This window comes from Montipora foliosa, chromosome 1 (assembly GCF_036669935.1).
Source record: "Montipora foliosa isolate CH-2021 chromosome 1, ASM3666993v2, whole genome shotgun sequence".
Taxonomy (NCBI): domain Eukaryota; kingdom Metazoa; phylum Cnidaria; class Anthozoa; order Scleractinia; family Acroporidae; genus Montipora; species Montipora foliosa.
The window spans coordinates 9,342,836-9,355,335 of NC_090869.1; the positions used below are offsets into that span (position 1 = coordinate 9,342,836).

At 39.5% G+C, this 12,500-nt stretch overlaps 1 protein-coding gene across 1 annotated transcript in view; it reads right to left on the minus strand.

Moving 5' to 3' along the window:
* The window catches only part of LOC137972418 (DALR anticodon-binding domain-containing protein 3-like), a 24,747-nt gene that overhangs the window by 99 nt on the left and 12,148 nt on the right, over positions 1 to 12,500 (minus strand). Inside the window, exons 7-14 of the mRNA XM_068819165.1 lie at positions 7,933 to 7,991; positions 7,496 to 7,578; positions 6,489 to 6,603; positions 6,118 to 6,176; positions 5,844 to 5,954; positions 1,760 to 1,828; positions 742 to 807; positions 1 to 306 (exon numbers count right to left, since the gene is read on the minus strand). The exon at positions 1 to 306 is cut by the window's left edge and continues 99 nt beyond it. Coding sequence (XP_068675266.1) covers positions 253 to 306; positions 742 to 807; positions 1,760 to 1,828; positions 5,844 to 5,954; positions 6,118 to 6,176; positions 6,489 to 6,603; positions 7,496 to 7,578; positions 7,933 to 7,991 — 616 coding nt within the window. The 3' untranslated portion in view covers positions 1 to 252. The remainder of the gene's footprint in view (positions 307 to 741; positions 808 to 1,759; positions 1,829 to 5,843; positions 5,955 to 6,117; positions 6,177 to 6,488; positions 6,604 to 7,495; positions 7,579 to 7,932; positions 7,992 to 12,500) is intronic.

Below are 12,500 nucleotides of genomic sequence, written 5' to 3' on the forward strand. Positions count from 1 at the left end.
CCGGATATCAGTGGTTTTCCAAGTCCCTTTTAGCTTAAAAGTTGATGTCGTAAGACTGCACAAGCAAGTGCTTCTACGCAAATCGTGTCCATAGCAAAGGTTTGACTTGAACAAACATTTCTTGTCCCTCCAACATCCCATAGCTTGCGCAGCGAGTTAAAACGACACATCGAGTTCGGAAGCTTGCTGTTGGCGTTATGGAACGTAAAGGAAAGCAGCATCACCCTTACTCATTCCATAGAACTCTGATGTTTACATCTGCGTGAGGGAACTGATACTCAAGAGTTCAAGGCAGTGATGAAGTATCTGAAAAATATATACAGATATTATGAAAGGCACGGTATACATAAACGTGCAAAAAAGGAGCGAGACCAGTATTTTCCCAGTACGAACCGAACAAGCTAGTTCAATAAGGTTTTTGTTATATGGGCTCTCTTGCATGCCTCCTTCTCGGAAGTAAAATTCGTACTGGAACTTGACATAACTCAATAAAAAAAAACATTTTTCGCATTTTTCTTTTTAAGTCCGAGAAAATGAAAAGACAAAATGGGAAAAGTTTGGCAACGTATATACGCTGCTTCGTGACCAGTCCATCTTAGCGGTCCGTATTGCAAAATTCGGACAGCTCAGCGCTCAGGGAACCAATCATCTCGTACCGGTTTGCCTATACAATAAAGACCATTAACATCACAATGAAGCTAACGTCGGATAACCAGAATTTTTTCCTATTAATTTACTGACCTTTTGCAAAGCCTTCATTAGATAAAGTCGGGCAAACATTGTAGGGAAAAGATGACTCCGCGATTCCTGGAGAGAAACAATGAAGAATGCAAACAAGGTGGATAAGACCCTGTTATCTCGTAAGGATGAAGGGGGATGAAAGCGTGGGATGCTTTGCATCCCCATACCTTCTCGGAAAATGAAGTACATGCCCCTTCTCTCGATCCATTGTTTATAAAATCCTGTGAAACGTTAAAGGACAACTGAAGGCCAAAATCAGCAATTTTCCCAACATTTTTTTTTAATTTGTGGGGTTATTTCTTGTCGTTTTCTGTTTTTTTAGAGAAAATTACGTTCGAAGTTGGGCTTTCCCCGCTGTTTCTGCCTCTTCAGTGCGGGCTCAAAAACTAAATCAGCACCCTGCCGTAACTTATGATATGGGGAACAAAGATTTCGTAATCAAGAGAAACAAGTGCTGCTGTGGATATTGTTTTCGTTGTTTTGCAGTTTCTTCGCGGACTAAATATTCACGACAAACATCAGTCAAAACACTGCCTCTATATGGAGCGCTCTCGCATGTCTTCCTTGCATCATACGTCATAAGCTGCAAAAATTAGCGCTGATTCCTTCTGAGCCGCAATGCTGATGGCCCAAAATCGGAACAAAAACATTTTTTAGGTGGAAAAACGACGGATATGCCAGAAAAGAAGTTGAAAACTTTATTGTGCATGGTCTAAAGTGTAAATAAAAAAATGCTTAATTTTTTGCCTTCAGTTCCCCTTTAAAGAATTCTGTTTGCAAAGAAAAGGGCTCTGAGTTCCCGCTGCTGTGGTTTGACCAAACAAGACGATATCTCGTTGGAGACATAGAGTACAATCGAATTTCACCTAACTAACACTTCTGTACAAATCGAGCCAAGATAACTTTGAATGGAGGGAGACGACCGCCCTCGTGCTTTAAGCCAGCCCAACGTTCAAAACTCACATCAGTGCTTCCTCTTCTCTAAGAAAAACGATTTTCAAGAAACAAACTGACTCACCCCAAGAATGTGCACTCGACCATAATAAGAGCTAAACTTGTGACTCAACGAAAACAGAAAACAACAAATCTGTAAGCAATCCAGGAAAAATATACTAGATTAGCTGAAAAAGTAAATGTTTTGAACAAGAGCCGATACAACGTAGATTTGATTATTTAACGTGCTACTACGACCAAAAAAAACTCGTCTCTTTCTTTGGATTTCAAAACTATGTTAACTAAACACTAAGCGAACCAAGTTTAAGACACTGATTTTAAAAAAACAATTGTTTATTTTAAGTGAAATTTTGTTATTTATTGGTCCACCATTACTAACTTTAAAATCTTGAGAGAGCTAGGTCGAAAAGAAAATGACGTCAAAGACTCAATGGTTTAAGAATGCAATACGTGTGTACGCGGCTGAATTAATATGCTGCACGGGAGTTTCGTTTAAACTCGTGTTGTGCATATATAATAAGTTGCGTTTACACGCTACAATTTTAAGCTAGTGAGTAAATGATGTCAGTTCTCCCTAGATCCAACCCTCTGAGGTCCAATCGGTTAGTTTTCAACGTGAGCAATGGCGGACCGTAAAATCCAAAGCTTACACTCAAAATAAACAGCCTTTGGATAAAAAAACAAAGCTCAAAATTGTGCCAGTCAGGTGTTAAGCAAAGTCGCTTTCAAAACCTGAAGAAAAAAAGGACATTAGTTTTTGATCATAGTAACACTTTAAGGTAGCGGCGTAGTCTAGTGGTTAGGGTGTTGGGTTTGCATGCGGGTGACCTGGCTTCAAATCTCGTTCTAACCTCTGGTTTGGATTTGTTTCCGGTTATCCCGGAGTCAATTCTACCACACCTTGTAAACAGCCGACTGGTTGCCTCCTGCTAGTTGGGCTTCTTAATCATTTTTCTGTTAAAGTTTAAAATTGTTTCTTTCAGATTATTAAAAGTGGGGTGCCTGTGAACTAGCTTGACAGCCAAGTGCATTTCCACTATAACCAAAGCTCTTTCTTTTTTTTTTCAATGTACTATATTTCGGCAGGCAAAACCAGCCTTCTTCAAGTACAACTTGGGTGCATTCTTTTGGGAGTATCCTGGCTATTCTCATTCCGGATTACGAATAGCAGAATACACGGAATATTAACTCGCAAAAAATAATAATTATCTAGAAACGGAATACTATTAGCGAAGGTGACTTGGTACTATTGTATCTGTGCATACGCCAGTTGAGTTGGCATGGCGACTAAAAAGGTTCCCGAATGTTTGGAGTATGAAATGTTGAAATATAGTAGTTTAGTTTACCGGTTTAGTCGAGGCTTTGGTTTGCTTCGTTTGCCAAAAACCTCAAGGGGGAAGATAACGAAGAATTTTTTGTACTTGTGAGTGCTTTGCGTAGTGCAGGACGGCGGCGTTAACATGCTCGGATACATGGGTTTGTCGAGGAAACCAATTAATGCCAATTTCTTTTGGCCAGGCAATGGCACTTTTTTTAATAACACAAACTGACAGCTTTTCTTGTTCTAGCACCGGTAAAGAAACAGAACAAAGGGCAAGCACACCATCTACGTAGATGCGTGCGCACGCATCTAAGGCAGATATTTTGAATCGCTATTCTATTCATATTTTTACAATTTCAAGCCGCCGTCGAGCGATCGGCCGCCCGCGTATTATTTGCTGCCAAAACTTTCCCAAAATAAGGCATATTCTGCCCATTCAGACAATTTCAGTCCTAAAAGTAAGACATCGCCACATGAACCAAGTTTAATGGCGTTGCTCTGACGAGTCTCCGAGAGCTCATCCATCCGAACTGGTAATGGGAGGGTCGTGGGTTCAACTCCTGTGGAGGTTCAATGGAACACTTTCCTTTTTCGTTTTTGTCTTTTTGTTTTTTGTTTTGTTTTGTTTTCGGGTGGGGGGGTTGTTTTTTTTTGTTTTTATTTTTATTTTTCGAGCACCCCGGGGCCCCATCGATAAAAACACACACTTGTTCATTCATTTACTGGGATAACATTTCACCATCTTATCCAAGCAGTAACGCGGGACACCTGTCAAATGAACCTAGTTTAATGGCCTAGCTCAATCCCACGGGTCTGCTGTAACTCAGTGGTAGAGCTTTCCAACTAGTAATCGGAACGTCATAGGTTCGACTCCAACAAAGGAAAACTCGGATGTTTTTCGAGTTTCCCCGAGTCACCATCGACAAAGAGATGCCTTTCTTCAAATATGTACTTCTATAACCAACAAAAATGTCGTTTTGCGCGTTAACAATTCTCGAAGAGCGATTTACGTCCGACCAACCTTGACCTACAAGGCAAATTACAGCGACCAAAATACTGCGTTGGGAAAATGAAGTTGCGGTCAAAAATCGCAGGGAGATGTAGGAAAAAGTTCAAAGTCGATGTCACTAGATCCACAGCAAATTCCAAATAGATCTGAAAGCAGGCTGGTCTGGCCAGTCGAAGTATGATACAAGACAATTCAATATTACGCTGGAGCAGCTCTTTCTTGTAAACCTTGCCCAGTAGTATTAACGTCCACAATACAACTCGCTTTAAATTAGCTTTGTGACTATGAGGCTGCGACTCTTTTCTTTTCACTGCCACTACGGCTACCGCCGAAACAATCAAAGAAGACAAAAATAATAATCGTTCTTAACTACTATATAACTTGGCTATTTGCTACGTGATGATGTTCACTCCCGGCCAGCCGAAAGAAAAATACAGTGTGAAGACATTGAAATCACTATTTCATTTACGACACCAAGACTAAACATGACCTTCTCTCCTCCAAATTCACGTAATTTCTCTCCTGTCACCCCTACAACTCTGGGCCCGGTTGCTCAAAAGCCGATTAACGCTAATCCCAGATTAAAAATTAACCAAACAGTTTATTTCTCGTCTCTCAAATGCAGTTCAGCACTGATATTCGGCAAAACTTTACATTAAAAGAAGTCACCCTTGAAAAGCAAAAATAGGCAAAAGAAACTTTCACCAAAAAGTTGAAAACATGAAACAAAAGTTTACGCTAATCCTGGATTAAGTTACTGGTCAGAGTTCTTCTCTGTCCTTGTGTGGGCCCAGTTCCATCAGTAGGACTAACGATCACATGGTTCACATGGGATAGAAATCTAGCCCTTCACGTTACACTACACTCACTTCAGTTAATTCTGTTTAAAATATAAGTGCTACACGGCCAACGTTGTATAAACGTAACCTTTCCTTGTACTTGTACATGTCAATTGCCGTGACTTTAACATCTTCAGTCCCCACGGCCTGCTCCCGTCTGACCTTGTAGCTCAGTCGGTAGAGCGGCGGAGATCTAACCCGAAGGTCGTGGGTTCATTTCCCACCCTGGTCAGAGTTCTTCTCTGTCCTTGTGTGGGCCCAGTTCCATCAGTTGGACTAACGCTCACATGGTTCAAATGGGATAGAAATCTAGCACTTCACGTTACACTACAATCACTTCAGTTAATTCTGTTTAAAATATAAGTGCTACACGGCCAACGTTTGTATAAACGTAACCTTTCCCAGATTAAGTTAATCGGCTTCCGAACAACCGGGCACTGGAGGGAAATCCGGCAACGAAGCCTGAGATTTTTCCCACATATGGGAAAGATCCGAAGACCACCAAATATTAATCCAAGTAATCCTGAAGCTATCCCAGAATAGTATTTTTATTAGTCCCAATCTATTGTTTCGTTCTCCAATCACAGACAGCCTCTGGAAAGCTAGAGGGTTTTCCCCTATCCCAGGGACTTACAATACAATACATACTTAATTGACCGCTCCCCATAGGGGCTTTTCAGGACCAATGAAACACAACGAAACGACAGAACAGAACAACAACAACAACTGTTAAGAATCCCAACTGGCTGGAGACAAACCAGTTGGCTATTTATAAGTGCAGCTGGTAAGTTGAACCAGGGACTACCAGGATCAAATTCAACGAGTGGTTAGAGCGGGTCTTGAACCCGGGATCTCCGGATCTCAAGGCAAGCGCCCTAACCACTGGGCCACACTGCCTCCTTGACTTTCATGACGGATTTAAACTAGGTTTTGCTACTCTTTTCAAAGGACCTTCCTCCTGTTAAAAAAAAAAACAAACCTTATTTGTGTGAATGGTAAAACTTTGCGATTTAGTGGTCAATGTCGGGACCGTATCTTTTGTAATTGCTGGAAACGAAGCTATGAAGTGCAGCAACAATTCCCATTCAGCCTGTAAGCAAAACGAGAAAAAACATGAAAATCATCACTGTCTCATTCTGATTATTAAAAAAAAAAAACAGCAAATACACGAGGCTCTACGCGACAAATAAGGATTTCGATGATAAGTATCTGCTGATCAGAAAAAATCTGAATTTGGATGAAATGCTGCCCACCTCGTCCCGAAGGAGGCTGAAATCCACCTCGTCCACTGGTGGTAGATTTGGATATACACCTGTTTAAAATAAGCGAAAAGCAAATCATAAAAAACCGATGATGATGATGATGATGACGATGACGATGACGATGACGATGACGATGACTATAACGATAACGATAACGATAACGATAACAGCGAGAAATGCGTTGGAAACGTATGGAAAACACCACTTGAGACAGCGAAAGGCTGCTAGAAATAAAACGCCTTTAATTTGTGTTGTTGTTGTATCAGTAGGCTCTGGCAGAGGATCAAAAACCTCAAAATTGGCCAACTACATTGAAACTAATTTCTTATGATTTATCTAGAAGGAAAAAAAATCCATCCTACCATTATTCACATTTTCTTCAAAGTTTTGAAAGAGTTTGGAAAGCCTTGCACAGTTATACAAAACAAAGGTAGCTTGTCTAAACTCCCTGGAAGTTTCACACACATCAATCTTTAGCTGAAATTAAGAAAAAAAATTAAAATTATTATCAGCTAAATAAGTGGGGCCGACATTAGCAAAACATTACAAGGCGCTGACAAATGGCACAAAACGCTACCACACAATATCCACAAAAGAATTACTCTACACCTCCAGTGCTTTTTAAGCGTTTTTACATTTCCTTCCTCTTCTCTGCGCATCTGCGACTTGAAATGGACAAATGTCAAGATTTATGCCAAATGTAAACACACAACCGAAAAACATTTGATTCGCTCTTAACACCTTTGAATTCACCTCGTGAACATTTTGGCGAGTTTGTAGAAGTTAAACAAACCAAAGTAATAACGAAAAAGTTTGTTAAAGTTTGATCGGCATGACAATATATTGTCATATATATTGTCATTATATCATATTATATATTGTCATTACACATTGTATCAAGGGCCAATCGATATAACGCCGTGCTTTACTTTGAAAAAAAAAAAAAACGAACAAAGAGAACAAATACAAAGTACAGTATTATGGCAAATGTTTTAACGAACATCGTATTTATCCACTTTTAGTCCTCTACATAGTGCTTTTCAAAAGAAGATGAGGGGAGACAACAAATTCTCCATACATGGGCCTCTTCCAAAGATTCGTTTGTTTTTAATCTTATTTAGCCCGTGGTCATGATGCACGGCAACGTAAAGGAAGACACCTGATCGGTCATCATTGGCTGCGCAACCATGGGCACGAGACCAAAACAACTTTCACAGCGTGGCGCGTTCAAGCTTATAACAAAATTTCAAAAAACTATCATGAGACATAGGAATGTGTTCTCTCCCATCCTCTCTTGCGCTTTACTACGAAGGTTTTGATGCCAAACCTCGGTCCGTTAACCTTACGTCCTTTGGGCTCATCAACTTACTTCGCTATTTGGTGCGACCGATAGGATTTCTAACTTGAGAACTGATACTGCCATTTGTTTGATTGAGGCTTCCCAGCCATGCCCTAGGACAAGGAAAAGCTGTTAAAAAGCGGTAAAAAAGGGAGACCTTGAGATTTGCCATTTTGTCGCTTCAGAGCAAATTAAAATTAAGCGACGTAAATGAAAGCCAAAGGAATTACTCTGATCAATCACAACAGGCTCAAAGAGCGGCCATGAACCAAGAAGCTATTTCGCTACATGTCACCAGCTCAAAGCGCGGGAAAATACGTGAATGCAAGGGACTATTGGTTTTCGGTTTGCTTCACTTTAGCTGAAAGAGTGGTGCGAGATATCAAGGCCAATGTCAGGGCGTATTACTTACTGAGCGTAATTACTCACGAACGTCAATTGAAAACAGCTCTATACTTGTAATTTACCTTCAACTTTGTCCCCGTATTTAAGCACATAGGATTTCCTCAATTGACTTTCACGCAGTCTAGAAAAACACAAGTTAAAAAAAACAGATATCATAAACGATTATTAAAATGAAGTATTCCGGTCACAACAAATAATACGTTCCCCTGAAAACATTTAGCAAAATTATGGCCGCAAGACGACGTGAATATATAACTTCTATTAATTCCCATTATCATTCGATGGATTTTCCCTTCCTTTTCATTGGCCGAGAGCCCACCACGTGACCTGCAAATAACTGTCTACAAATAAGTGTTTTGCTGCAAATAATATTCTGCACATGCGTAATTGAAACCACGCTCTTGTGTGAAAAATGGCAGTTCGCTTTCCTGAGCTTTCAGAAAATGATTTAATTGTTGAGAATTGTGAAAAATAAGGTTAACTCAGTCATCGAATGATAAAATAATTATTGAACTCGGTTATCCCAAAATATCGTGATTTGTCAGTGTCTCGCCAATCTCGTTCCCAGAGTCTTCGTTCCCCTTGACCAGCGGGTCGGGTTACTAGAGACTCTGGGATAATCCGTTTGGATAAAGTTTTTGATTGGTTGAAAGTCTGAGCATGAGCAATCGATTTCGGTCTCGAGGCGAGTGCCGCGAGGGGTTTCACACAGCACTGTATGGTTGTTAATGATTGTTTGGATTGGTTTGTTGATTAGTTTGGAGCCAAAGCAAAGAGTGAGAACCTATTAAATCTAATGGAATGGAATTGTCTCTCACTGAGTAATTATGTCTTTAAAATGTATTCATACCGACTCTTCAAATTGCTGTATATTATTGTAATTTATATGAATCCATAAGATCTTCTCGTATAGTTACCTACGTACATGTGAGTGTCCTGGAAAGGTGCGAGAACCTTTAGCAGATGAGTTTTTGGGTAGAGAAAGAGTTACTGATGCAAAGAGAACTCGTTTGGCTTGTGACAGTGCTGTTGAACGCTTTGAAAATATCGTGGAAGGCCCGTCTCTCTGGCATGCAAAGCAATCCTTTCGGTAGGTTGAAAATTTTAATCTCGTTTCATTTGGTTTCATTACACTGCACTGTTCTCAACCTCCATTGGAAGAAGAGGTCAGATCAGATATAGAGAATCAAATCGATGAAATGAGATGTACATCTCACATCCAATGGAACTTGTCCTACATTTTAGGTACTTAGAAAAACTGGAAACTTCAGTTGTTGACTTTGTTATGCAAATACTTAGCTTAAGGACGGTGCCTACTAATTAAAGATATTTTTGCCTCGGTGTGTGATTATGCAGGAAATGTAGATCTTAACAAGTGTTATTAAAATCCAGAAAGAAAATTGGGGGTAACCACGTACTTTTCAAAGATAATTCGTGAATAATATTTGTAAAAAGCTTTAAAATACAAAGCAATGTATGGCGTTCTTTCTCAAATTGAAGCTTAAGTATCTCTCAAAAATGCATGGTTACCCCAATTTTCTTTTTGGAAACCAAGAGTACTTACTAAGATCTACTTTCTCCGGATAGTTTTAAACCGCGCAAAAATATCCCTGTATTAGTAAGCATCGGCGATAGGAAATCTGAGTATCTAGAGATGCGCAGAACGTATGCGCAATAACAATAGTAGGCACCGTCCTTAACGTTTATGATGAAATAAAAAAAATGGTGTAATATAAAGCTTGACCATCCTCTAGAGCCTATTACTTGTAGCACTTAAAAGTCAGTTCCAAAAATGACACCTTTCTCTTGAGTAATGAAGTACTTCTTTCTGAAGTACATGTACCTTAACATACCACTACATAAGGAGTTTTTTTTCCGTAATTGCTCAGCCCAAAGTATTAATTACAGTGGCGGTTATTATTTGCTTATTGAAGCCACAGTGGTCAAGTGTTTGAGACTTTAAAGGTTGGTTGACTGTATGAGTTCTGGCCCCAGTTGTTTAAAGGGTGGATAGTGCTATCCACTGGATAAATCACTATCTACTAGATAACTCAATTGGTTTTGGTAGTGTTTATCTGCTGGATAGTGATTTATCTGGCCCCAGTTGTTCTAAAGGTGGATAACGCTATCTACCGGACAAATGACTGTACACTGGAAAGTGCAGTTGGTTCCGCTATTACTTATCCACTGGATAGTGATTTATCCGGCTGATACCGCTATCCATCATTTGAACAACTGGAGCCTGGTGGGTAGTGCTATCCACTTTTTGAACAACTGAGGCCAGATCTTTATCCAACCTCTCTTCTCTGCCTCCTTTGTCGTTGAGGACAAAGGAGGCAGAGAAAAGAGACCCTGGGAACGAGGTTGGTCTTGATCATCTCTCAGTTTTCTCGAACTTTAATCCATGTTGCTTTTTATATGTACCCGCATACAACTTAATACTGACAAATGTTTGATAGACTTTGTAAAAAAGTCTGTGATTGGTTAGCATCCCATTTAATGGAAGGGACAAAGTTTTTACTGCTTAACCCATTGACACCTCAAACGCCCTAGGATGACCCCAATTCACGACTAGAATCTCCATGGCATTAGACAGAGTAAAATCTGTCAAGTCTCACTCCCAGGGGTCAATGGGTTAAAGGGGATCAGTGATACCCCTTGTTACTCTACAGAAAACAGAGCTAAGTGCTGCCATCAATGAACTACCTGGCTCATTTAGTTTCATTATCTAGACACAGACTTTATGCTTTTACAGTGTGTTTGGGAGCAACTTTACAGCAGCCTATATTTCCGATAAATTTTAACAATTTTGTGAAACAAAAGGAGAAGGTAGCATTGCAGACTGAGCAGTATTTCTAGTCACTTGAGAACGTATTCCACTCAAGTTGTCAGTAAATTATACTGTCTATTTTGAAGTCAGACTGATTTCTTCATGTTGGTATGTACAGTTGTCAACAGTTTCTAATATAACTTATTTTTTATGCCAACAAAAGAAATGTTTAGGTTCAAGGTTTGTAGACAAGTATCCATTCCTTTTTGGAGTGTTAAAATCAACAGCCGTAGGCTTTTTTGCATTGCTAGTCAGAGAGTTGAAGAGAAAGTACCATTTCAAAACTTGTATGGTGCTCGCCACCCTACAGAAAGCCTTTGGCAGAGAGGAAGGGATTACATTATTTGGGGGAGTAAGATGGGAAATGAACATTCTCAGGATAATATAAAATGTATATATAATATTGTTACATCCAATCTGTCAAATTTGATGGTTCAAGATAGGTACTGACCTCCGATCATCTGGAAAAATGGAATATAAAGTGCATTAAGGATGACTAGTCTTAACCTCATGGAGAAGTTTTGGCTTTTGCAGTTTTTATTTTGCTTGATACATACCAGTAATTTCATTGAACTTTCGGTGTGCATCTCTCTGCTCTCCCAAAGGAATTTGACGTTACTTAAACGATTATGTGAATTAAACAGTTTTAAGTGGGGATGTTCATGTGCTGTGCCCAGAGACCGACGATTATGAGCGACAGCTTTTCATTATTGTTGACAATGAAGTTCTTCTGGAAGTAAGTTCATACAGAGTCTTTCTGCTCAGTTTGGGGTACATTACATGGTTAACCTAGAGTATCCAAGAAAGCCAACATGTCTGCACGGAGTTTCTTGAGAGTATGTATTTAGCATTCGTCAAAACAAAATGCCCTGTATAGAAAGGTGTCTCTACTCTTTTAGCTTAAAGTTAATAGCCTCTTATTACATGTATTAACAGTTGCACCACCACAGGAGCTTGAACTAACCTGCATGCAAGGGTTTTATTAGAATCTGGGACCTGGGTAATAGCACCCGTCTTGCACTGAGTACAGTACCCGCCATTGCTCAAAGGAGGCCTCAAGATCAAAAGCCAAACTATATATAGGGGTGCCTGCGCACTCTGTCACAAGGTCCCTTCTACTTTTAAACTTAATGGAAACCCTGACACATAAACATACCTGAGTCCATTTCTTGATTTGGCGCACAACAGGCGAGAAATAGTACAGAACATGACCATGTCAGGCAATTAACTCATACCATGTCAAATCATGTTATGTTACCAGTATGTAGTAATTTGTACTAGTACTGTGGTCAATTAAATTGTCACACTGGAAAGTTTTCACAGGGCTGCCATAAAGGACATTCACCTGTACCAAATGTTAACCCTGAGCTCACATTGTGAAGGAAATGAAAACTAGATTCTGTTTTTGATATATTGCAGGTGTAAATTTAATGACAGCCCTGTTTAATGCTGGTTTTTTGTGTGTGTGCTTTGAATTAGTTCCAGATTGTTGGGATAGAAGTGATCTAAGGAAAATGGACAGTGATAGATTTTAATTACAAAAATTGTTTTTGTGTAACACTTTTCATTTATTTAATTTCACTCACTTTAAGATCTCCACCATCCCTCAAGAGAATTTCTTTTTCGTGTTAGTTTGAGCTTTCAAACTGTTTTCATTCCTAGGGACTTGTCTCATTCGCTAAATAGTTTGGCTGATTTCATGCCGCATAGATTTTTCAAAATCATTAGTTTTTAGGTGTTTAAGTTTCAGAAATGTTTATTTGTTCTGCAACATTAATTACCGGTATTTTAGTGAAATTT